The following is a 24,850-nucleotide window of genomic DNA, read 5'->3' as shown; positions in this document are numbered from 1 at the left end:
ATGTATAAACGGCATTAATCTGTATAAATTCAAGTCCAAAAGTTGGGTTAATATATTGTGCCTATATGTGAATGTAACATAAAGGTTATTTATATTTAGCTCAGATTCCATTGGCTGCTGATTAGTCAAGAATTTGAACCAGCCCATAAGCTCTATTTAACCAAGAATCTCTGTGAATCCAGAACTGTGCCAGACCACATTAAGAAGAGTGTGTGCATGTGTACCAGTGCTATGTGGTCATTTCTATGCTCCTTATATATGGTCTCTCATATCTGATCTTCTTCCACACCTTTAGAGGTAGATATTAGAGGGTCCTAAAATCAGGAACATAATAAGTCTGATCTTAGAGAACTTCATTTTATCAGCAAGGACAAAATTAGCAACATCTAGAAAATTCTATAAAACAAGATAATTAAATGTCAAGATGTATCAGAGACAGAACTTACTACAGAATTAAATTGCTTTCTTTATTTGTGGCTAGGATGAGGAAGTAAGACTTGCTAATACCAAGCAGAAGAACTATGTTGTCCACCTATCTTCATAAATTCTTGGGACCTGAAAAAAAAAAAAAAAACAAGTTCTTGCACCTGTGTCCTACTGTAGGGCTTAAAATACAAACCTCAGAATCACTCCTTGGTATGGTGAGAGCCAAGTTAAAGTCAGATGTTCCTGTGGACTGCAATTAAATAGATGTTTCCAAAGCTGTCTTGGCACATTGGTCTGGTGTTAATAGATGTCCTAAATAATTGGGTGAAACCAAGAAAAACAAGACTTCTTGCGATTGAAATAAATAGTGTATTCTGAATCTCAAAAAAACATAGCACAGTCTGGTGCATTTCGAAAATATATTTAAATATTCTTATCTCAACAGAGCATGTTAAGTAACACTGCATTAAACTATTTTCAGACATTAACACGCTTGTGAAAATGAAAATGATTTGTCTGGCCAGCTACTTAATAAGGTGTGAGAATGAAATGCTTGTGAACTCCCAGAAGGAACACTGAAGACCCCAAAGCCCAACTTTCCATCTGAAGTGGGAATGGACTCTACAGGAAGGAGTGAAGAAATGAGAATGGGAAGGATGGATTGTTCCAAACCACAAAGAACAGATTCACATAGGGATCTCAGCCAGTGCCCGACCCAGATGAAGGAGAGGGGACTAAAAGATGTTTCTGTTTGTGGTATGGTGAAGTCTCTGAAGGAGAAGAGAAGGCAGCAAAAGCACTATTGAGGATGAAATGTTCGCCACCTTGTCAGAGGGACAATTTGGCATTACGTACGGGAAGTCTTTTAAAAGTCCCCACTCTTTGATCACCAATTTTAGAATTAAAATTTAAGGACACAGTTGTCCAAACAAGCAAAGAAATATGTCCTAGTCCATTCAGGCTGCTATATAACAAACTACCATAGACAGAGTAGCTTTAACAATGAACATTCATTTCTCACAGTGTGGAGGTTTGGAAGTCTAAAATCAAGGCGTGTGCAGATTTGGTGTCTGGTGAGAGCCTGCTTCCTAGTTCACAGATAACCATCTCACTGTCCTCACATGGCAGAAGGGGACAGAGAGCTCTCTGGGGTCTCTTTTAGCAGGGCACTAATTCCATTCATGAGGGCTCCACCCTCATGACCTAATCACCTCTCACATCTACCTCCAAATAGCATTAGATCTGGGATTGGGATTCAATGTTTGAACTTTAGGGGGATACAACATTCAATGTATAGCAGTCTATGTACATGGATGTTCATTAGGGCCATTTTATAATAAAAGCAAACAAAAACATAAAATATATTATATAAAACTAACATGTCCATGAGAAATACATGCAGATTAGTAGTGACAGGAAAACGGAGGAGTGAAGTAAGCTGGAAGACGCCTAAAGCTGGCACATACAAAGGCTATATACTTCTTGCTGCACCAATGATAAAACTAAGCCTTATTATGAGTCCTACTAAGTGCTAGGTGCCAATAGGCACAGACTTTGCCTTCTATGTGTTTGTAGGAGATAGAACAGATTTAGAAGGGGGTTTTGTCCAAAGTCTACCAACAATCATGAGCAATCAATTAACATCACTGACCCTTCAATTCCTCAGTTATAAAACTAGGGATTCAGTGACCCCTGGGTTCCTTCTTCAGGTTAGAATTTGTGAGTGCTTCAATAGAAAGCTTCTCAAAATTTAATATTAGCCCACAGCCAATGGTAAAATGCAGATGTGATGCAGTGGGGCTAGGAAGACACCTGATTCTACGTGTCTAATGTGCTCCAAGGCTACGAGTCCTCCAGGGGCTTACACTTTTGAGTTGCAAGATACCAATGTACATGGTGTCACTGAATTTAAAATAGCCATCCTTAGTCCTATTTCACTGATAATAGAGTGACCTGTGTGGGATCAAATGGGCAGAAAATGGCAAAGCAAGGGCCCCAGTGGAGATCTTTTCACTCTAGTCTCCAAGATGTTTAATGTCCCATTCAATTCTAAAATACTGTAGTTAGAAATCACTGCCACACTTATATAAAGGGAACAGGACCAGGCACAGGGTTGGTAAGGACAAGCTGCTAATGGAGCTCAGAAGAATGAAAGATCTCTTTACAAGGGGATCTGTGAAGAAGCCATAGAAGAAATTTCACAGCAACCTTGAAGGACAGCTAGAATGAAGGTAGAGGAGTTGGAGAGAGGATACAGCAGTTCAGTATAATAGGACATGATTAGAACATATGGCGGTGCAGAGGGAACCTGCAGAGAGGGGCCCTGCATAGCACAACAGGTCTCTTGAATTAAGCCAGGTATTTATTACAAGAGTCAAAGATTACTCTCAAGCGTTAGACCTTAGGGACTAGAAGAACATAGCAAGTTCAGATTATCACAATGGTATTGGAAGCCCTTTACCAACTTTTTCTTCTTCCAACACCACAGAGATTCCATTTGTCTCTGTCTACCTTCTTACCCCCAGTGCAAAGAAACTGACCCAATCAAAAATATTTAAGCACTCCAGTTCCCATCCTTATACTTACACTTTTACAATTCTACCCCTCCTGTCAGTGCACCTATATCTCAAGTCCATAAACTCCTTCATAAGCTTTACTTCCATCCAATGAAGACTTTAAGCACTGGCCCCACTGTGACCTCTCAGTTCTTGTCATTTGTATCTTCTAGCGACATTTACTCTCAAGCACTGGGAAATGTATAAATATTGGCAAAGTTCCTCAGTGTCTGCTTCTCCTACTCACCTAAAGCTCCTGGAGGAAAGCACTGAGTCAAAACATTTCTTGGGTTTACCCCCATAACTCATACCATGTACTGAACATGATAGTTATTTCCTTAGTTCTGTCTGTACTGCTACCTGGTTTTAAGAGGAAGACAAAGTTGGATGAGAAAAAATTACCTCCCCTCTTTAATTTGTTTCTCCTAAGTAGATCTCCTGAGAGAAGCCTTACAGCCCTCACCCTTTGGTCCCACATCCATCTTCAGAGGCACTTTGTAAAATGCCAGCTCTACACTGTATACCTACAGAAACAACAGAGTTAATTCTCTCCTTCTGAAATTATGACTCCCACCTTCCTCCCCTTCCCCTAAATGTTTCCTTTTAAAGAAAAGCTATGGTTCACTGCTACTGAAAATTAAAGACAACAGCATAAAGATCAAGGTCCGAGCTGGTGCAGACGATGACAGAACATTAAAATCACTGCTGAAATTTTTCTTGTCTTGAACACTGCCCAAGACTACTAATGGAAAGCCAATCCCCAGGATGCATGCTCACTTTAGACATTCTCCACTTGCACCTCTTGGTTCACAAACGATTTTGACTACAGTGAACAAACTGGAGGTGACCTTCAGTTGAGATGAAACGGGAAAGACATATCCCTTCAAAACTGTTTGATTACCCCACATACACACTCGCCAGCCCCCCATCACACCACAAAGTACCAAGAAAAAGCAGGAGGGTTTATTATGCAAAGGTTCATTTGTAAGGGTTAGAAGGGGAGAAACTGATCACCTCTTACTCTTCCAAGCTATATTCTGGCCCCTCCAGCTGTATCAAGCTTGCTTTGCTACAGATTGTGTTTTGGCAATCAGATCGTATCCCAGCATTCCTTCCACTTTCTGAATCTACATTTTCAAGATTCTTATCCTTTCTTACTTCAGTTCTCAGTCACATGTTGGCATGATGTCTTGGGGCAATTTTCTTGATGCCTGACTACTGCACCATGGTGGTTTGGCAAAACAGGCATAAGCTCATTCCCCATACAAACATGAAAAATGTTAAAGATGTTTTTAAAGCATGTAAAGTATCTCTCATCAGCATCCAACACTGAAGGAGAAGACATTTGCCAACAGAAACCTGTGGTTAGCCAGGCTAATCAAGTATACACTATAGCCACATTATACCCTGAATCAGATGATCTCATGAGACAGGTAAAGAGATATGAAAGATCAAACACGAGAAAAGAAAGAACTTTAGGTGAATTCTTTTCTCTTTTTACTTTTTAGTGTGTTGGACCCTAAAAAGCATGGAGTTAAAACTGGTGAAAAACAGCCCATATCAACTTGCTTGTGGTGACTCAAAAGTTGTCGTTTCTCAACTCAACTTTGCTGAAACACTTGATTCATGTTGTTCTTATTTAACCTAATTTGCATTGATTTAATCAGTGCTGGTATGCTTTAAATACATAATAAATTGGGATTCTGCAACTTAGATGACTTAGAATAGCTAAATTTCAATAAAGCTCATTTCAATCTGTTAATGTATACAGTTCTGCCAAGGGGTTTAAAAGCACAGAAAAGATGCAAACTTGCCACATTAGAGGTGGGAAAGGTTTAAAGATACCATCCAGATGAAATGATTTGCAGGATAATAATATGAAAAGCAATACACACACACACACACACACACACACACACACACACACATCTTAATTACAACCTAGACATTTCTTCTATGTTTTGAGTAGCATACTTAGAAGAAAATTCACATATAAATGCAGGGAATTTAATTTTATTCTCTTTCCTCCTTGGCAACACTCAACTCTTTTCTGCCTCTCTGTACCAGCTCTACAAATCAAGTGACATCCAAAGTGGGACCTCTTCTTGCCCATTTGGCAGGCTCCATCACCACCTTGCCAAGCCGCCTGCATTAGTAGGATTTTCTTCCTAGCAGCCATGGGGATTGGGTGGCTTATACTCACAGCGCTTGCTGAATGGTTGGCTAGTGTTTACTCCTGCCTGCCCCCGCCTCCCCCACCACCCTTTAGAGTTTATGGCTCAATCAGCCAGCCTGCTGTCAGGAATAATTGTACTGGCAAGAGGTGAAAACACTTGATGGTGAAATTGTTTGTCTGTTCAAGTGTTCTGCAGTACCTTGCATGTACAAGGGTGAAACCTGAAGGTATGGAGTCCACAGTCAGGCAGGAGACAAGAGGGACGAAGAGGCAACCATCAAGGATGGCAAAGGAAGAACACTACTTTGGTGTGGGATGGCAAAAAAAAAAAAAAAAAAACCCATCTGTGTGGGTAACAAGCTGTGAGACTTCAGGCAACTGCCTGATGTCTCTGTGCCTCAGTTTCATCTTGTGCAAAATTCAGGGGCTTGATTTTCTAATGTCTCTTCTAGCTCCTAAGACAACATGTGATGCTTAGGACATCTCACCTTTGTTTTCCTTCCAATAATGATACATCTCAGAAATGAATACCCAGGGCACAGCTCGGATTAATAGAAAATGTAATGATTCGTGCCCCTGTTCATATGACTTTTCCTGGAGTACGCCAGTCTTTGGTGACTTTGATTCCACTGGCAAGTGCTTTCAGCTTGAGTGATAAAGCACAACCCAGTACTCGTCCAAAGTCAATTCAACTTGGGAGCTTTGGTAATTCACCTCATTCTTAATCATAGTGAGTACCAGTACAGATAATGCCCACTCACTTTCCATCCCTGACAGGCAGAAATGATAGAATTTCAAAGGAGGAGATGGACATTCACATTTGATTTCCCCTATCCTTGGGCATCTCTGCCAGGAAGATAGGCTTGCCCACACTCAGTTCCAGAAAAGTTTCCCTCTGCCATCTCTGAGGACTTTTTTTTTTTTTTTAACATGACCAACAGGTTCCTGACAATAGACATATAGACCCTCTCCAGGTAGAAGCCAGTTGGAACAAGAGAGAGAGAGAGAGAGAGAGAGCGAGAGAGAGCGAGCTTATTATGAGAACCCCAGCTACAGATGACTGTGAGTGGAAATAACCAGGCAAAGACTTCTCTTCCTAGTTAGGAGAGACAATTTAGCTACAGTCTGAAAGTTTAATTAGGGGTGCGTGATGGAGGGGGATAGGCTTCATTATGGTTTAAACTACCCCTTCTCTGCCTATTCTCTAGTATATTCTCCTGGAGTGCTACAGGGTGCTGTAATCACCATGTGCAGCATGTTAGGGCCAGCCCTCCTGAGTGTCATACAGCAGAATCTTTCTAATCCACCTGGGACCTTACAGACATCCTTGGAGAATGGTGAAGTCCTGGTAGGATTTCACGCAAGACTCCGTGCACACAGACATATGCTTCTAGCACACTGGGTCTCATACCACCAAAACGGGATGGCTTCCCAGAACCAGTGGATTTGGAAAGCTTTTCCCCATCCACCACTAAAAAGGGCTGGCTGATTGCAGAACTCCAGTGCCTGTAAGGAAAGGAGGAAAAAAAAAAATCTTAGCCAAGCCCCCACAATCACTGCTTTACTCTATCTTCTCTCAAGTTGTTTTTCTGAAGCAAAGGACCAAATGTTGATTTCTCTACAGATTCCTACGTGTCTCTTACACGTAGACAGCTTTAAAGGGGGAGGGGGAGCGTCCCCAAAAGGGAAGGGGGAGAGAACAGAATATTACAGTTTCCTGCCTGGAAATACCTTGTCGTTGATGATGCTACCCCATACCTCCATCCCCTCTCCCCCTTTTTTTGAAATACGGACCCCCCAAAAAAACTGAAAGTGTTTTCCGTTTCATCAAAGAACATATATTACTTCAGTGGCTCGGTAAAATGTTTGGTTTTGTGCCCACCCCTTTTCAATCTGCCCATGTCTGAGGTGCTCCGGGAAGACGCACAATCGTGAGCAGCTTACGACACTCAGTGAGCAGTAGGTGCCTGTGCAAGCTCGCGCCGCACACAGCCTGGCGGAGGGAAGGAGCTCGGGCGCCGCTCCCCGCTCCCCGCCCGCACCACCCCGCCGCCCGCAAAGCATGAGCGAGCCCGCTCTCCGCAGCCGCCCCGGGCGCGAATGGCAGGCGGTCTCCGCGGAGTAAAAGGTGGCACCGGTCAGTGGTCCTTTCCAATGACGGACATTAACCAGACTACCAAATCCAGGGGAGTCGTGAGCCCCGAGTTTGGAGTTTTTTTGGTTTTTTTTTTTTTTTTCCCCACAACGTCACAGTCCGAACTGCAGAGGGAAAGGACAGCGGCAGGAAGGCGAAGCCCGGCGCCGGCACGTAGTTGGGAAACTTGCGGGTCCTAGAAGTCGCCTCCCCGCCTCGCCAGCCGCCCTTGCAGCCCAGAGCCGAGCAGCAAAGTGAGACATTGTGCGCCTGCCAGATCCGCCGGCCGCGGACCGGGGCTGCCTCGGAAACACAGAGGGGTCTTCTCTCGCCCTGCATATAATTAGCCTGCACACAAAGGGAGCAGCTGAATGGAGGTTGTCACTCTCTGGAAAAGGGTGGGTAAGACACTTTTTAATTAAATTCTTTCCCGAAGATTTTTTTTTTCCTCCCTTTTCTTTGCTGCAGCATCTAACATGGACCAAATCACCGTCTCTTTGATCTTTCCGTGGCTGTGAACTTTCTATGCTGCCCAGCTTTCTGCATGCTTAGAGGTGAACGTGTGGCTTTGGGGAGGGGGGTCCTTCTTTATTTCAATATATTTATTTGATTTTGCCCTTTTCTCCCCCTCCCCCCGCTCCCCCTCCCTTGGAATAAAATATGATGTAGATTTCTGACCGAGCGCTTCCAATGGACATTCTCCAGCCTCTCTGGAAAGATTCTCGCTAATGGATTTCCTGCTGCTCGGTCTCTGTCTATACTGGCTGCTGAGGAGGCCCTCGGGGGTGGTCTTGTGTCTGCTGGGGGCCTGCTTTCAGATGCTGCCCGCCGCCCCCAGCGGGTGCCCGCAGCTGTGCCGGTGCGAGGGGCGGCTGCTGTACTGCGAGGCGCTCAACCTCACCGAGGCGCCCCACAACCTGTCCGGCCTGCTGGGCTTGTCCCTGCGCTACAACAGCCTCTCGGAGCTGCGCGCAGGCCAGTTCACGGGGTTAATGCAGCTCACGTGGCTCTATCTGGATCACAATCACATCTGCTCGGTGCAGGGGGACGCCTTTCAGAAACTGCGCCGAGTTAAGGAACTCACACTGAGTTCCAACCAGATCACCCAACTGGCCAACACCACCTTCCGGCCCATGCCCAACCTGCGCAGCGTGGACCTCTCGTACAACAAGCTGCAGGCTCTGGCGCCCGACCTCTTCCATGGGCTGCGGAAGCTCACCACGCTTCACATGCGGTCCAACGCTATCCAGTTCGTGCCGGTGCGCATCTTCCAGGACTGCCGCAGCCTCAAGTTTCTTGACATCGGATACAATCAGCTCAAGAGTCTGGCGCGCAACTCTTTCGCCGGCTTGTTCAAGCTCACTGAGCTGCACCTGGAGCACAACGACTTGGTCAAGGTGAACTTCGCCCACTTCCCGCGCCTCATCTCCTTGCATTCCCTCTGCCTGAAGAGGAACAAGGTGGCCATTGTGGTTAGCTCGCTGGACTGGGTTTGGAACCTGGAGAAAATGGACCTGTCGGGCAACGAGATCGAGTATATGGAGCCCCATGTGTTCGAGACCGTGCCGCACCTGCAGTCTCTGCAGCTGGACTCCAACCGCCTCACCTACATCGAGCCCCGGATCCTCAACTCCTGGAAATCGCTGACGAGCATCACCCTGGCCGGGAACCTGTGGGACTGCGGGCGCAACGTGTGCGCCCTGGCCTCGTGGCTCAGCAGCTTCCAGGGGCGCTACGATGGCAACTTGCAGTGCGCCAGCCCCGAGTACGCGCAGGGCGAGGACGTCCTAGACGCCGTGTACGCCTTCCACCTGTGCGAGGATGGGGCCGACCCCACGAGCGGCCACCTGCTCTCGGCCGTCACCAACCACAGTGACCTCGGGCTCCCGGGCAGCCCGGCCACCACGCTCGCTGACGGCAGGGAGGGGCAGCTCGACGGCACGCACGAGCCGGCTACTGTGGCTCTCCCAGGCGGCGAGCATGCCGAGAACGCCGTGCAGATCCACAAGGTGGTCACAGGCACCATGGCCCTCATCTTCTCTTTCCTCATCGTGGTCCTGGTGCTCTATGTCTCCTGGAAGTGTTTCCCAGCTAGCCTCAGGCAGCTCAGACAGTGCTTTGTCACGCAGCGCAGGAAGCAAAAGCAGAAACAGACCATGCATCAGATGGCTGCCATGTCTGCCCAGGAATACTACGTTGATTACAAACCGAACCACATTGAGGGAGCCCTGGTGATCATCAATGAGTACGGATCCTGTACCTGCCACCAGCAGCCCGCAAGGGAATGCGAGGTGTGATTTTCCCACTGGCTCTCAACCCGTGCGCTACCAAATACGCCTGGGCGGCCGGGGCGGCCGGCCAGCGCCAGGCTGGGGTCTCCTTGTCTGTGCTCTGATATGCTCCTTGACTGAAACTGTAAGGGGATATCTCCCAGAGACTTGACATTTTAGCTTTATTGTGTCTTAAAAACAAAAACGAAATAAAACACAACAAAAACCCTGCCCCACAACCTTCAGGACAGTCAATCTTAAATTTCATATGAGAACTCCTTCCTTCCTTTGAAGATCTGTCCATATTCAGGAATCTGAGAGTGTAAAAAAGGTACCAATCATTGATTTTTTTTTTTTGTAAACTAAAATGTTTAAAATAAAATAGCATTTACAGTTTTTACAGACTGGTGTAATCTAAATGAATTGTTACCTGTGTTAAAAGAGAAGGGAGAGTTACCATGTCCTTCCCTGGGGGTGGGGGGTGGGGGAGGGGGCTGGGGGGTCCAGCGGCCAGAGGAAAAATCCAGAAATTGCGGAGTATAGGTGGTCAGGCTCAATTTGAAATATTAAGAGGAACAAATAAAGATCATCAGGTTGATTTATCCCCGCATGACTAAAGACTGAGGGGAAAAAGCAAGACCTTTCACATTATCTTTAGGAGAGAGCAATGCAATCACTGTAACGCAAGTGAAAGGAGGGGGCGCTGAGGACTGAGCATCACTGCCTAGCCTTTAAGGCAGAGATCGTTACAAATAGCTTTTAAAAGGCAGTGCCAGACAGTTTGTCCTATGAGCAAGAAACGTTTTTGCACTTAATACAACCATCTTTCAAATCGGTTCAAAATCTCACCCACTAATGCCACTGGCTCGTAATTCTCCTGTGCCTTTGATTCACCAGAGTTGGTAGCATTTGTGCCCTTTTCTGTACTCTCCCAAGTGAAAGAAAGAGCCCCTCAGCTCCTGCTCACTCCGACCTGATTGAGGGGAGTAAGGCAGAATCCAAATGTTGGCGGATGAAAGCTGTGCTTTCTGGAGCACATTGCGAAGACTGCAGCAAGCTTAGGCTCCGAGCAGTGAGAGCACACTCCTAGTTACTATGGGGAACAGTGAGAAAAATCCTACCTCAGGTTGAATGACTACTGGGTAATGACTTCTGGCAGGAGACTTTAGGGACAGACTTTAGAAGCAGTGGGGATGGGGTAGGATCGGGGAAGATCACCATTTGACCCTGTGTTCCAATATTACTGAGATGGGAATAATTTGTTAGCCCAGAACAGAAAAGCTGCCTGTTTTCAGCTTGCCCTTTTTTATAATGCCTGCTTTCCCAGTGTTGTTTTACTTTTTTGTGTGTTGGGATCAATGATTGCCTCTCCCCAGCCTTCACAGGTTTCCAGGTCCATCATTGAGGTGCAGATTGTTTACTGGACTAAATTAAACAGTGGTAGCAGTAGGTGGGTGTGGGGATGGGAAAGAGGAGGAGTACGGTGTATTGCATGGGAGGGGTCTTTCACTCGCTAGCACTTTAAGCAATTGTATGATGGAAATAAACTGTCATGGAGAGCAGATGGTGAATACTGAACCAACACCCATGCCCAGAAGTCTTTTTCAAACTCAGGTGCTCACCCCTCTGAAAGATCCTACAGCCAGGCATCTTTCTTTTTTTCCTTTTTTTTTTTTTTTTTTAAGAGAGACATCCAAATAGTAGGGAGAGGGATGGGGAAAACAGACACACCACCACCTCCCAAATGCAAATGCCTCTAGCCACCTACCTAAAAAGGCAAAATCTGCTGTTTGAAATGCATAATGTCATCACCAGGAGGTTTACTTAAGCTGAGGATTAGTGATAGGTTTCTCTTCTACCTATGGAGAAATCCATTTTCCTAACAATACTGCATGTAAGAGGCCCTTTGGAGAGAAATACTTTGCAAATGTCTCTAATGTGTTAAACCTTGAGAGTTTAACATCTCTTTCCCTCTCCCTCTCCCTCCTCCCCCTCCTCTCTCCCAGCTCATTCTTCCTGAAGGAAACTTCATCTTCTTTGTTTCTAATTAAAACATGATATAATAACATACACTGTGCTTGTACCACTTATTTAGGCTAGAAGAGAGGGGCTTTATTTGCTAACTTTGAGGAGAAGCTTTTAGAATGAGCCTAAGCATGACAATTTGGAGCTGCCGTTTTAAACAGCGTATCACTAGGCAGGGGGGCAGGGGGAGCAGGAACTTAGGGATCACTTAGGGATGTGCCATCTATAATTAAACTCCAATAAAAAGACCTCCTCTAGAAGACAACATACCTTTTTTTGGGGGGAGGATGTATCCCAAATTGTGGCGACTGAAGAAAAGTTCCTTGGACTCCATTGGTTTAATCTCATAGGAAGGCTACTGGAATTTAGTACCAAAAGGTACTTCTGGCTCAGTGCATTAAAGGCTGTGTTGGTGTGCTTACAGCTATAGGGAAAGCTTCCAAAGGCAAATCCTTTCTGGGAAACATCAGAACCACAGCCGCCCACCCATGGAAATATAGATATTAGAGACTGTAGAGTTTATCGCTTATACCCAAGACTATTTTTTTCTTTCATTTTTCTTTTTTTCAACGTGGCCATAAGAAAAAGCCAGAGAATAATTGAGCTTTGTTTTATGCTGCTGGCACCCCTGCCCCCCATATGACTAAACATCACATGTGTAGATCTTAAGTCCATGTAAATGTAATGAAAGATCACTGTCAAGAGGAATCTTCAGTCTGCTAACTGGAGAGCAAATGCTGGCCACAGAAAGCTGTGTTCTTACTCTGTGTGTCTGTATATCTCTGTGTTGTGTGTCTTTGTAGAAGATATGTTTTCTACACAAACAGGAATTTAGCTCACACCATTTTATTCTCACGCACCTCTTGCTTTGAAGAAGGGCTGGGGAAGGGGAAAGCCAAGAATAAGGGGGATCAGTAGTTTTAACTAAGGTTTTGTGACACTTGAAATCTTTTCTTTCACAAATTAATTAATCTTTAAGCTTCAAGAAACTTGTTCTGACCCCTCTAAGCAAACTACTGAGCATTTAAAAGAGAATCTAATTTTTAAAGGTGTAACACCTTTTTTATGTGTTCTTCCCACAGAGGGTGCTAATATCATTATCCTGTGCTATCTGAAAAAAAAAATTTAAGGCCACAATTCATGTCTCTTCCTGGTCATTGTGATGGATTAACCCCCTATTTGTAGTACCTTCCCCGATGATTAAAGTTCAGCCCTAGTAAAGAGGTTTTTCGAATATTTATACAGAAAAAAAAGGTCTTTTCTGATGACAGATGACACTCTCACACCAGTCTTACCCCTGGTAGTTTTTTAGGTTGTGCCAGAGGGAGCAGGTTAAGTAATACCCATCCTTTGGCCTTCATTTACAGAAAAAAACAGTCCTTGATGCTCAGACTTCAGCCAGGATGGTTGAGAACACCAGTCCCAGGCACAACTCACACTTCCAAGACTGCAAAGTTGCCGTCACAAAGAAAAGAGGACTCCAGTAAAAGGAAACCTTTTTTAAAATTCATTTTTTAAAAATATTCTCCCACGCTCCTCAAAGTATAAGAGTGCCTTACCTTTTCTCCCTGCCTGCAGGAAGGCAGACATTTGGTATGACTTAGCATCAACAACACATTTATGAGTATGTGTAGGTAATTAGAGGGCCAAATGCCACTTGTTATTCCTCTCAAGTTTCTTAAGCAACTGCACACAGATCACTGGAGGGCTCAGGGGCTGGCTGTGTTTTTGGGTTATATTAATCGACTTGTCATCAAGTTCAGTGCCTGTTCTATCTGGCATAGCCACTGGTGGGTCACGTATTCTAGTAAAATAAAAGGCATCAGATATCTCTCTCACAGACAGCATTATCAAAAGACTGGAATGTATATCTTTTTTTTTTTTTTTTGGAGAATGGGGAGTACAGTGTTTCTGGGTAGTCAAAATAAGCATCAATTATCTCCTCTAGGTAGGTGGTTATGTTGGTTGATTTGGGTTTTGTCATTGATGGAATGACAAATAACAAGGAGTTAGCTGGAAAATGACTCTGAAGCAGGGTCCTGAAATATATTTTCAGAGAAGTTTAGGGACACACACTCACACACATTTTGCACGTATAACACAGATATAACCAGGCATACAGATATATTGCCATATTTATATAACTACATATACAGTCACACACATGATGACATTACATAACTTCTTTCAGCATCAATTACCCTCCTACTTTCTCCTTCCATGAGCAAACTGTTACTCAAGAAAGAACCTGGTAAAATCAATCACAATTAAAATGTAAAGGACTGACGGTATTTTCAGGCATTAGATAATGTGTTGGTAGATGCTTTGCAGCTGGGGGATCTGAGTGCCTCATACTGTAGGAGAGTATAAGCCTGCTACCTAATGGTAAGAGCCAGCAAATGGCAAGATACTCTTGTGAGAGTACCTTCCTAACCAATGAATTCCACCTCAGGGTTAGGAAACATATTTCTCCACCAAAAATATTCTTCTCTGATTTTTTCCACAGGGATCCAAGAGGCAAAATTCTTACTCCTGACTGGGCACAATCTTCTGGCCTTCCTCAGTGGACCCAGTTTTTGTAGGTCTTTGGTGTTTTGGTGCTCACAAGGCTAGGCACTATCTACTACACCCTTAAGGTTTAGTCAGAGATATAAACAAGATGGAGGGAATAAAATCTATTGAGTATGGGAGCCTTTACCTAGATTTCAATATGTGTGAGAGAGAGAGAGATGCTAAGAACCTTACCCTTACATGAGGAACGTAAAGTTTAGAGACGTTAAGTGCTCTGTGCAAAGTCACCCGGCTGGTAATGGGGAGCACTGGTATTCAGTTTGGTAGCCTTTTTTGGCATGCCCTATTTCCTTTTCCCTTTAATAGTCACTCCCTCTGCTCCTCCACCCAGCAGAACCAAGGACTGGCACAGGACACATGCTCACGTATTCTTGTTGGATGGCATGGGTACAATGCTTGAGCCCAGGAATTTTCAGGATGACTTCACTTGCTCTGGCCTCTGTTAATTGGGTAATGTAGGACTCTACCAACAGAGGATACCTCTCCACAGGCCTCCAGAGGCAAAACTGCCCAGCTGCTCATCCAGTCCAACCTCTCACCACACAATGATAGACACAGAGAGACTAAGGTATGGGCCTCCAGGTATTACTGTCGGAGACTTGTTGAGATTTCTTTCCTGCTCATTAAAAGGACTATGTCTCCATGGTTGTCAACCAGGGGCAACTCTGCCATGCACTCAACAATTGGTAATGTCTGGAAACTTTTTTGTTTTCGTGCATGGTGGTGGGGCCTACTTGCGTCTCATGGGTGGTGGTCATGGATCCTGCTAAACATCCTACAATGCACAGGAAAGCCCCTTCACAAATAATTATTTGCTCTAAAATGCCAAGAGTGCTGAGGTTAAGAACCTCTGCCCCATGGTGTAAAGTAATGAGGTTGTCTACACCAGTGTGTTTGCTTGTGGCCGCCTTTCCGATGAGTTAAGTTTGGGTTCACCCAGATCTATTCTCTTTGAATCTTCCTCTCTCTTGCTAGAGAACTGAAAGTCTAAATTAAAACCCCTCAGGTTGGTTGCTAATCAGAGGACCTGTAGTTAGCACATGCTTCTCGGAGAACATATGGCAAAACTTAAATTAACTGGGACGAAACTTGTCAGAACCCTCAATTGACCCACTTTTTCTTAGCAATACCTCATTTAGGAAACAGGAGGAAAAAAATCAAGTTACCAGTGGATATTTACTTAACAAGAAGGAAAATGAGAAACATGATATTCCTTCCAGAAGATGTCCTGAAGTCTGAACAAACTGAGCTGACCTGCTTGGGCTTTCTCTTTCTCCAGCCAAGCCTGGAATGTCGCTGAGGTGGGATTGGGGTTCCCCTTTAAAAAAATTCAATGTGCTTTGTCTAGTGAGTAGAGTGGATATATTGTTAATGAGGGAAATCACTGCAGACCTTAGAAACAGGACGGTCTAGAGATGCAGGCAGTGCAAAGTGAAGTGCATTTGGGGCCAGGCAAGGGACACAGGTGAATAAAGTTCATAGCCATGTGGCATTATGAGGGAATTGGAGAGTTCACTTAGAAACAAACCCATTCACATTGGACTGGCTCTAGTTAATCACAACACTTCAATAGGCCAGATCAAGCGAATGCTCTTGAAGTTCAGGGTCCAGAACTCAGGAGAGACACCTGGCCTTTAAACCTGGCTCTGTTACTCACATGTCGTGGGTTCATCTGGTAATCACCTTACTGTCACTTTGCCTTTAGGAGGATTTATGCTGGTATTCCCTAAGAACCCTTCCAGTTCTGGGCTTCTAGAATTTCTCAAGAATAAAACAGGAAACAAAAGTGGTTTCCCAGCTAGTGTCACTTAACCAGAAAATTAAAATCCCCCTGAACTCCCATTCCCCAGATATTCTGATTTATCAGGTTTCCTACATATGAATGAGAAAAGGTAGTTAAAAAATCACAGAGACAAGGACTTCAGAGAGGAGGTAGGGATGCTGGAAAACAGATGAGAAGGCACAGCCATGTGTGGTTGGGAAAATAGGGTTTTCAGAATGTGCAGTAAGAGATAAAAGGAAATCCTAGCAAGGACTCACACTCACCCACACGTGAGACCAGAGGCATAGGGATGTGCTCTGAAGCAGGCCCAACAAAAAAACAAAACAAAACAAACAAAAACAAAACAAAAAACCCTGAAGAATGCCACTGGGTAGGGGTGGGGTAGGGTGGGGGCAGGAGCCAGCGGGGAAGAAGTATGGAAAAATATTTGTACGAGTCTCCTAAAATAATTTACTATATTGTACATAGTTATAATTAATACTGGAGATCAGAGCCCTTTTGTAACATGAGAAGAGATGGGAGGCAAGGAAAGAGGGAGAGACTGAAATTTAGAAAAGTAACAGGCAAGGAGAGAAGAGGTTGGAGGGGGAGAAAGAGAGAAAGCAAGAGAGAAGGGAGTTTCAAGATTTGTGCTTTATATTGCTCAAATAATAATAAGTAGCTATAATACACCAACTCGATTCCTTTTTAGTCATTTCTTTCTTTATTCTGGTCTATCACATTGGCTATTTTCTTCTTAATGTAATGTTGGGAAGCCATTCCTCCCCTACTTTATGAGAAAAAATAAGTCATTGTCTAGCCGCATCCTCCTTTCTCTTGCTCAGCCAGGAGAATGTGTCTTCACCCCGGCTGCACATTGGAACCACCTGGGAGCTTTAATGAACATGGATGCCTGGGTCCCTTCCCAAGAGATTCTGATTTAATTTACATGCAGTGTGGCTTTGGTGAGGAGATTTTTTTAAAGCTTCCCAGTTGATTCCAAAGTTCAGCCAAGGTTGACAAGCCCCGAGCTAGAGGGTCACAAGAGTCACAGCATGGGCAGCTGACTGATCTACCCCATGCACAGGTCTGACTACAGCTCTTCACACAGGGTGGCAGATGGCTAGGCTGGATGGGGGTCAGTGCTAAGTGAGGAGACTCTCCCCCCACCCCCCGCAACTCCACCTGGTGGGGCTGATATTGTGAGCAAGATATGCAGGCATAGATGGGCTTGTAATTTGTCTCCAAGCACTCCATAATTTACAAAGTGCTGTTCACAGTTAATGATTTTATTTGCCTTAATTCCCCCAACAATCTCACAAGGCAAATACAAATTTGTCCCATTTTTTTTGTTTAAGACAAGAAGACTCCAATGTGAAGAGGCTAAGTTGCTTGCACAAGGTCAAGGCTATGGCCAGGCCTGGCACTCAGAACTGCCTCTTCTAATTATTTGTCCTTCCCCTTCTAATGCTTCCCTTTCCTTTCCTGCTAGAGATCCAAAAATCAGTCAGTCTTTCAGGAAGAGTCCTAGAGAACAGATTACACACATTTTCCTGCACCTTCTCTTTCTCCAACTGGAATCTGGCAATGACAACGTTTGGCATCACAGTCTCACGACTGCCTCTTTGATGCCCCGACCGCTGTCCCATGCCTGATACTCCTTTCTTTGCCCCAGGAGCCTCCATGAAGAGTCCTAGAGAACAGATTACACACATTTTCCTGCACCTTCTCTTTCTCCAACTGGAATCTGGCAATGACAACGTTTGGCATCACAGTCTCACGACTGCCTCTTTGATGCCCAGACCGCTGTCCCATGCCTGATACTCCTTTCTTTGCCCCAGGAGCCTCCATGATGGTTCAGAGACATATAAAGAGATGCCAACTCTTTCCAAATACCCCATCACCAAAAGTTCCGTTTCCGCTTGACCACTGCCATTGACTCCTTTGCCACCAACACTTTAAAAACTGTGAAAATTCACTTGTTGGGATGAGCACTGGGTGTCATATATAAGCAATGAATCACGGGTATCTACCCCCAAAACCAAGAGCACACTGTATACACCATATGTTAGCCAATTTGACAATAAATTATAGTATTAAAATAAATAAATAAATAAGTAAGTAAGTAAGTAAGTAAGTAAATGTGAAAACTAAGTCCCAGAAGAAAATTGATGGATGGATGGATGTGATAATTTGTGTTGTGTTGTGTTGTGTTGTCTGTGTGTCTGTGTGCTTTAAAAAAAGATCCTTAAAAAAGGATCTTTGGGGAAAATAAGAAAGAAATTGCTCCAGTGCTAGAACTTCAGGTACTGAAACAGCTGAGTGATGTATACTTGGACAAGAGATCCTCCCTTGTTCCCTTCAAATGAAACGACATAGACCACTGTTCATGTATAAAACCAGATCTGCCAGTAGTTTACAGGCTTAACATAAAGCCAGGATAAAGACTGAATCTTCCAGCATACTTTATCTCCTTAAATCAGTGTTTTGTTTAAAAATCATGTTTTATTAGGTGCTCCCCATCAGTGCGTTTATCTTCAATGAAGAATTCTCAGTATTGCAAAGTGCATGTGGCAGGGGCCTCTATCTCAGAGACACCATAGGCAGCCCTGGATGGCAGTGCAGAGGCTCAGTCTGTGCCAAGCAAGGGCTGTATTACTCTGCCACAGAAAGGTCTGAAAAGTCAAGTTAGACACAAATAATGGAACAAAGCAACAATGTGCCTTCAGCTGACCAAGACAATCCTGTCGTTTGTCCCTCATTTGCAGAACCATGCACTCTATGATTTTTGTCTTGCTGTCTCTGCTCCACAGTGATTGCATTTGTGGTAAAATCCATATTTCCCAGTAACTGAATGTGTGTGTGTTGTGTGTGTTTTATTCTAAAAATAATAGTCCTTCTTAGAATTCAGCCTCACTCCTTTGCTTGTCATCCAGGTCATTTTTATCTGAGTTTCTCATATTGATCCTGTTTTACACACTATTCCAAAAATCATAAAGGTACAAAAGGAAAAGAATAAACATGCTCTAGGGGAAAAGAGTCTTGAGAAATCACACTACAACCGAAATGCAACTAAAGGTAACATATCACTCAGATTTTAAAATTCTAACTATACTGGTCAACTCATTCAACGTAGCACAACATTTCTTATTGAGGGATTAAGTAAATATGTGCTGAATGAACAACAGAATAATGTAACTTAAAGAAGAGGAATTAGCAAGAGGACTGTGCTAAGAATTTAGACCCACCGGACTCATCATGAACGTGTCCAGAAGAGCCCTCCTCTTCTTTCTGCTCTGTGTATGTAAGGCAGCCACCCCCTTGGGAAGTGTTTATTATATATTGCCCTACTAGGTGCCTGGCAACCTGCTAAACCCTTAACTACCTTCTTAGTCACACCTTGCAATAAACCTCCCCCTCTACTTGTCCAGAGAAGTATTAATATCCCCATTCTACAGATAGGTAAACTGAGGTTTAGAGGGGTTCAATGACTTGCCCAAGGTTACTTACCATAGCAGGGAGTGTCAAGCACTTAACTCTGGACACATAATGGTTGGGTTCAAGTTCTGGCTGAGTGAGTTTTGCAAGTTACTTAATCTCTCTAACCCTCAGGTCCTTCGTCTATAAAATGGAGATAGGACGGTCATGAGAATTATAGTAGTTACTCTTTGTAAAGTGCTTACAACAGTGCCTGGTACCTGGTAGGTGCTAGATAAGTATTGTTTCGTTTTATATTCTTAATAAAAGATAAATAAAACAGGGTTACATGGCCAGAGAGCTGTTGTACTCCCAGGTCATGCTATCCCCTTTCTCTTCTGCGATAAGATGATGTCTAAACCTTTGAGTTCCCGAGAGCATCGGATTCAAAAGGAAAAGGTAAGGAGGTAGAAAATGGAGTCTGAAGACACATGTGCCTTCCTTCACAGCTTTGCAACCCGCTCAGGCCTTGGCCTCTACACTCATGTTTGACTTCGCTCTGGTTGTTAATTGTCAGCCCTGGTAAATGCACCCTCTACTGCAATATGAGCACGTGTGCAAGCGGGTTCGGCAATATCTTCCAATTTCTACATGAACTGAAGGCTGATGACCGGCATTGTTCATATTAGTCTTTGAAGATTCAACAAAACTCATTTCTACATCTGAGCTATTCCCTATCCTAGTCAATTCCTGAAGGTGGAAAGCTACTACACAGCTTGCAATTGTTATCCAGCTCCCAAACTCTTACTTAATATCAGCAATATTAAATCATACTGGCCCCCGGGACACTAAGCATACATCTTCAGCTGTAACAGATTTGCTGGTGTTTATTTAAAGATTTTTTTTTTCTCTGTGTACTAACAGCTACAGTTTGATGTTACTGAAGCAAATGTAACAAAAGGAGACACATCTGAGGTGGACTCTCTCTTCTGGGAGAGGAGCTCATGTGTCAAGAGCCGCATGTAAGTTCAGTTTTGGTACTAATTTGCTGCTGGCCCTTGGGGAAGCCAGTGCTACCTGCCCAGGCCTTTCTTTTCTTGTTTGTAGTAGTGATTTTTTGCCTTTCCTTTTAGTTGCCCCATTTAGTAGGCAGGGAGAGTGTTAAGGAGGGGGAGGAGAGTAGGAGTAATTTCCAATGCATTCTCTTTTACTGTTGCTTATCAGCAGGTAAAATTGTGAAATCATCAAACTTCCCCCAAGGAAAGGTTCTTCCCTCCTTAGAGACCCACCCAACACCACAGGCAGAGACTAAGTCTGGTCAAAGGGAACTCACTATTTTGTACCTTGAAAATTAAATACTGAGAGGTGATTCTGTTCCAAGCCACTGCCTGTTTCTTGCGTTCATTCACAGAATGGTTAAAGAATGCTCTGCCCCTGCTTTGAACAGGCATATTAGGGATACTTGCCCAAAGTGAGTGAACCCCCAACACATGAATATATATGCCAGAGAAAGCTATAGCTACTGGGAAATTGAGGACCACCTTCTGTTTGTTGACTTGTTTTATTGTTTTCTCTCTTCCCTACCTCCCTCCCCCCTCCCTCCCATTCCTTCTTCCTTCGTCCTCAGTCACTTCTCCCTTTACTGATTGATTGATTGATTGATTGATTGATTGATTTTACTGAATTCATAGGTATGAGTAATTATGTAATCCCAATGAGGGCAAAATTGAACCAAGGGGGTAAAGACTGGTTCTTGAGAGGGAACAGGTAAATCTTAGTGTATGGATAAAGCACCGAGGTATATACCCTATGGAATACATAAACCGATATAGGATATATTTATGGTATTCAAATTTCAGAGGCAGCAACTGGGGAAAATGTGTAAAAAAAAATCTCTTTAGTTGGAGATAATGAGAAAAAAAGTTTGAGAAACACTGACATACACAATGATTAACATGGAGGTAGAGACAATAGTAAAAAAAATGGCAGGTCACCATTTGAAGACTTTGAGAAGGTCAAGGGAGGTCTGGATTTTTTGATAATAAAAACTAGAATTCAGAGATTATTTGAACAGCCAACATTTAATTTGGAGAACTGTGTCTTAGCCCCTCCTGCATTCAATACTTCCCAGAGTTGTCTTTATGATATATTAGAGAGGAAAAAAAGGGTATGGAATTAATCGCCAGAACTCTGGGCCTGGCTCTGCCATTTACTGACTTAGATAAATCACCACCTTTCTGAACTTCAATTCCCTTGTCTGTAAAATTCAGAAAGTAATCCCTGCTCAGCCTGTTTCATGAGAATCTGGTAAGGATTAAAGGAGGGAAAGTAAGGGACAACTTCAAAAGCTGTGGGGTACTATGCAAAGATTTAAGCAGTGGAAAGAGGAGGAGGGTGGTGACATGTGGGCAGCTACCCACACAGTGTCACTTTAGAGGGCCACATGTTTCAAACCCTCCTCCAGAGAGACTAAAATCCCTGCTAGTCACTTCTCTGGATTAAGTCCCTCATTAATCCTCGGTCTAGACCATTTGTAGCACGGAGGCAACTAGACTTCTCCTTGAGGGAAAGTCCCCCATTTCACTTGACTTTGTCTCTTACCATGTAGCAGAGTCTGACTCAAATGGGTCAAATGGCCTTTGGGCAGGTCATTTTTTCACCTGTATGAACCTTGGTGTCCACCTCTCTACATATATTTGGTTGCCTTGCACGTTTTTGAGAAGCATCTCAGGAATCATGAGTGTTGTGCCCACCACGTGCTGGTGGATAGTGAATTCTCAAGTAATGTTAGTTTCCACCCCGTGTCACCAATGTAGAGTTACACATTATGTTTATACAAATAGACCCGATGAGAATTGAAAGGCATTAGGAGCAACTGCTTTCTAGAAATGGATTCTGAAAAGTGGCTATAAGAGTTTAATTTAAATAGAACATCACAGGGCGCCTGGGTGGCTCAGTCAGTTGAACATCTGTCAGACTCTTCATTTCGGCTCAGGTCCTGATCCCAGGGTTGTGGGATCAAGCCCTGCATCAGGCTCACAACCGAGCATGGAATTTGCTCAAGATATTCTCTCTCTCTCTCTCTCTCTGTCTCTGTCTCTGTCTCTCTCTCTCCTTCCCTCCCTTCCTCCTTCTGACCCTCCCCCTCTCTAAAATTAACATAAATAAATAGAACATTACATTAGTAATGGAAAATTCTTCCCCATACAGGAGAAACCTGAGGTATAGATTAGCAACTATAATAAGTGGAAAGAGAGACAGCTCCTTCTCTTATTAGAGTCAGCTGGAGTACTCAGTTAAGAAGGAAGTGACAAAGATCCCTTTCAACAGTGCTCCAAGACTTGTCTCAGGTGATTGCCTTTTATTTATGTATTTATTTATTTATTTGGTGTGAGTTTTCAATGTAATGATCCTTCCCAGATCTGCCAACAGATACAATCCCCCCTCCTCTTTTTCTGAGCATGCCTCTCCTCAGCAGCAGAAACCTGATAGATCTCCTGAGAGCCTAAACTGAAACTTCTGTAAGAAGGTGGAGGCAGAAGTCAGCCTCGGTTCAGCTATAATCACTTATTACACCATACCACTGCCATCAAAAGTGCACGTGCTGCTTCTCTGAGCCCTCATGCACAGGCGACTGCTGTGGTCCCCTATCTGTCCGCTGGTGAGATTCGATGTTCTTGGACCCCGGGCCAAGCAGCTCTGAACTGCAGCAAAATCCAGCAACACATTCAGCAGCCAGCAGCCTGCTGGGCTCTGCCGGTTTACTCAGGGCTACCAACCCCAAAGCACTGGGATGAAAGCAGATGGGAAAGAGGGAAAGGGTCTGTTTGTGTTTTTATTTTTTACCAGGCTCAGCTCTTTGGGAAAAAGAAAAGAAGAGTCGTGCTCTGAGCTGGTGCCCTGCCAAGCTCCCTCCCCTCCCTTGCTAGCCCAAGCACTCCACCGTCTGTGCAGACTGCATAACAGCAATTTCTGGAAACACACTGAAAAGTCTGGGCCAGTCCAGAGGCTGTAGATTCCTGGTATCTGTGTGGTGGGGTTTTAAGGCTTTTATTTTTCACCTTAATTCTTTTAAAAACTGCCAGCTTTTTGAAGCACATCTGTTATCAACAGCTTCTGTTTGTAAAATGAGACCGAAGGTATCCTCTCTAGAGAAATGCCTGAATCTTCTCTATAGTTCAATGCTTCCACTGACAGTTTGGCTCACAGACTACGGCTGTGGTAAATATTACAGAATGTTAATAAAAATGAGATAAAACACCTAGGGATCTTTTTTCCCCCCAAATTTTGCTTTGCTCACTACTAAAGTTTATCTTGACAGAAAATTTACTTCTCTGATCCACATCATTTCCCAAAGCAATTTTCCAACAGCAAACATAAATTTCTGGTGATCGCTAAGAGGTTTTCAATCCCTATGCTAAGGAGGCCATGGGGTTTCAAATATTTGTTTCACCTTCAGGTAAATACCCCTTACTCCTGACACTATCACTTGGTGACCCTGGGCAGCAACTAGGGGCAAAAGCCTGAAGATGAGCTTTTAGGTTTCCAGCATATATAGGCTTGGTGGAGGAGATGGTTTGAGTATCAAGATTGCATCCTGAGAAGGTGATTAAGTCATTAACTAACAAACTAATCGCCTAAACCCACATAGCTGTGTTCTCAAATGGAACAAAGCACTAAGTAAACGCAATGCTTTATATTGCATTGAACTTTGACCTGGTTAACACAGATTACACTTACACCTTATCAGAGGTGTAAATTGAGCCTACATCATGATAGAAAATTTGTGCCCCTCTTTACATTGCATTTGTGCTGTCCTCAGCCTCTAGGATTCTGGGGATCAGTGTCCTCATCATCACTATCCTCGTCCTTCTCCCCTTCCTCTTTCTCATCATCATTACTTTTGATCCAAACAGATCTATAACCATTGGAGTAGGTTTTCACTGTGTACACAGTAAGTCTCCCTTGCAGTATTGTTTGCAATAAAGTAGAATTCAGTCTCTGGACCTTACTAGATGGAGTCACATAAAATACTACAGGTGACAGAGTTTATAAGTAAGGTTTGATGAAAACATAAGGCATGGTTAGGAAGTCTTCCTGATTTGTCCAAACTAATCTACAGAAGCCTGAAGTTATTTCTATCTTCCTCCCTATCCCCTTGCCTTCTCTCCCCTCTCCTTTCTCTTCTACTCAAATTTTCACAATGATACTTGAACTTCCAGTTCAAGTTCTAAAGACATCTATGAAGACTTCCGCAATGGCTTTAGCTCACTATGGTCCTTCTTCTTGCCATCAGAAGCTGTTAGAAAATTCCTTGATCTTTGTACTCATGTTTGCCAGTGTGGACTGCCCCAGGATGTCTTCTTTTCATTGTTTATATTATTAAGTTACTTATGTACCAGGCATATATGTTTTGTGACCCATTCTGCACTATTCATGGTCAAGGGACAACTCATTTGCATCAATTCCTTTCAGTTAGTTTCTAGCCACCATCAGTGAATCAAGGACAGCTCT

General features: G+C 43.8%; 2 protein-coding genes across 4 annotated transcripts in view; one reads left to right on the top strand and one right to left on the bottom strand.

The window, feature by feature from the left end:
- The window catches only part of CTNNA2 (catenin alpha 2), a 1,105,968-nt gene that overhangs the window by 355,136 nt on the left and 725,982 nt on the right, over positions 1–24,850 (bottom strand). The window lies entirely within an intron of this gene.
- On the top strand, positions 6,735–9,959 carry LRRTM1 (leucine rich repeat transmembrane neuronal 1). The gene is made up of 2 exons (XM_049651804.1): positions 6,735–7,845; positions 7,961–9,959. Exon 2 carries the CDS (start codon positions 8,020–8,022, stop codon positions 9,586–9,588), a length of 1,569 nt encoding a protein of 522 aa, XP_049507761.1. The 5' UTR covers positions 6,735–7,845; positions 7,961–8,019; the 3' UTR covers positions 9,589–9,959.

Source organism: Panthera uncia (genome assembly GCF_023721935.1).
Source record: "Panthera uncia isolate 11264 chromosome A3 unlocalized genomic scaffold, Puncia_PCG_1.0 HiC_scaffold_11, whole genome shotgun sequence".
Classification (NCBI taxonomy): domain Eukaryota; kingdom Metazoa; phylum Chordata; class Mammalia; order Carnivora; family Felidae; genus Panthera; species Panthera uncia.
This window is presented reverse-complemented; position numbering and strand designations above follow the sequence as displayed.

Bases quoted from the DNA above. Each gene is read 5' to 3' on its own strand.
- LRRTM1 (XM_049651804.1), top strand. From the start codon at position 8,020: ATGGATTTCCTGCTGCTCGGTCTCTGTCTATACTGGCTGCTGAGGAGG.